The 1,228-nt window shown below is 30.6% G+C and overlaps 1 protein-coding gene across 1 annotated transcript in view; it reads right to left on the reverse strand.

Annotated features, from left to right (window-relative positions):
• LOC106475366 overlaps positions 1–405 on the reverse strand; it is a 14,713-nt gene extending 14,308 nt beyond the window's left edge. The window contains exon 1 of the mRNA XM_022379494.1: positions 353–405. Coding sequence (XP_022235202.1) covers positions 353–400 — 48 coding nt within the window. The 5' untranslated portion in view covers positions 401–405. The remainder of the gene's footprint in view (positions 1–352) is intronic.
• Between the last annotated feature and the right edge of the window lie 823 nt (positions 406–1,228).

The following is a 1,228-nucleotide window of genomic DNA, read 5'->3' on the forward strand; positions in this document are numbered from 1 at the left end:
AAGTTCTATAAAACCTACCAAAAATGGTAATTTCCCATACCAAGTTCTATAAAATGTACCAAAAATGTTAATTCGTTAAATTATTTAGTGGAAATAAACTATTTGTGTCTTAAGTGTTGAAGATTACATCAACTTCAGTCAGATGTTATTACAAGCTGATAAACACAAAGTTAAGACAGTTAAATCTTTTCCACTATTTACCCATCGGCACTTTGGCAACTGTTTGTGTGCATTTATGTACCAGATATTTTTGTGGGGAGTGAATTAAAAGAATACTAGAGACATTTTTGGCCAACCAAGAATATATAACAGACAAAATAATTTCACGTAGAACTTCAGTTCTGTAACTTACCATTTGATTTTCATATGGATGCTCAGGATAATTCATTGCTGGTCCCATAGTACCTGAAGAAAACAAAATTCAAAACTGAAAATAAGTCTTTTAGTCCATAACTATGTTCATGAGAAATTCAACAATTTAGTTTTCTACGATATTTCAATATTTATCACTCAAACATATGTTAACAAAATACTCCTACATGTGTTACATTCATTTCTGTTCTGTGGTTTAAATTCTGAGTATCATTAATACATATTGAACATCAATACAACAGCACAGACCCATTGTTTCATGGTTATTTTTATCCTGAGAGATAATGTAAGCTTATTTTTCCAAAAATTAAGTAACAAAAATACTCATCTTGAAACTGTTTTATATAACAGTTAAATAGAAATACGCATTTTTTAACTACTGTTTTTTGATATAACTACAGGATGTTCAAAAAAGTCTGGAACCACAGACACTTCAACGAATTTTTTGTGGAATGTGTTCCACATTCTGTTCTTGTAATTAGAAATAAGCTTGGATTAACAGCAGGATTGACTTGACTTTCTCATGCTTTAACAGTGCTATAATCATTCACGTATCTAAGATTATGAAAACCTATGTATTAGGTCTTCAAGAAATTAATGTCGCTTTTATTATATGAAAAAACCCGACCAACTTATATATCAAAACAAAACATTTAGTAAATGAAATAGTCTCCATTCTTATCGATGATGCTTTTCCATCTTACAATCAGATTGTTAATGCCCTGATTAAAGAAATCACTTGGCTTTCAAACAAAAAAACGTGTCGATGTCCTCTTTAACACCTTCCACATTTGCATACGTTTTCCCATTAAGATGGATGGTGTTGCAGCGAATGAAAAATATGGTAATCTGATGG

Source organism: Limulus polyphemus, unplaced genomic scaffold (assembly GCF_000517525.1).
Source record: "Limulus polyphemus unplaced genomic scaffold, Limulus_polyphemus-2.1.2 Scaffold8473, whole genome shotgun sequence".
Classification (NCBI taxonomy): Eukaryota; Metazoa; Arthropoda; class Merostomata; order Xiphosura; family Limulidae; genus Limulus; species Limulus polyphemus.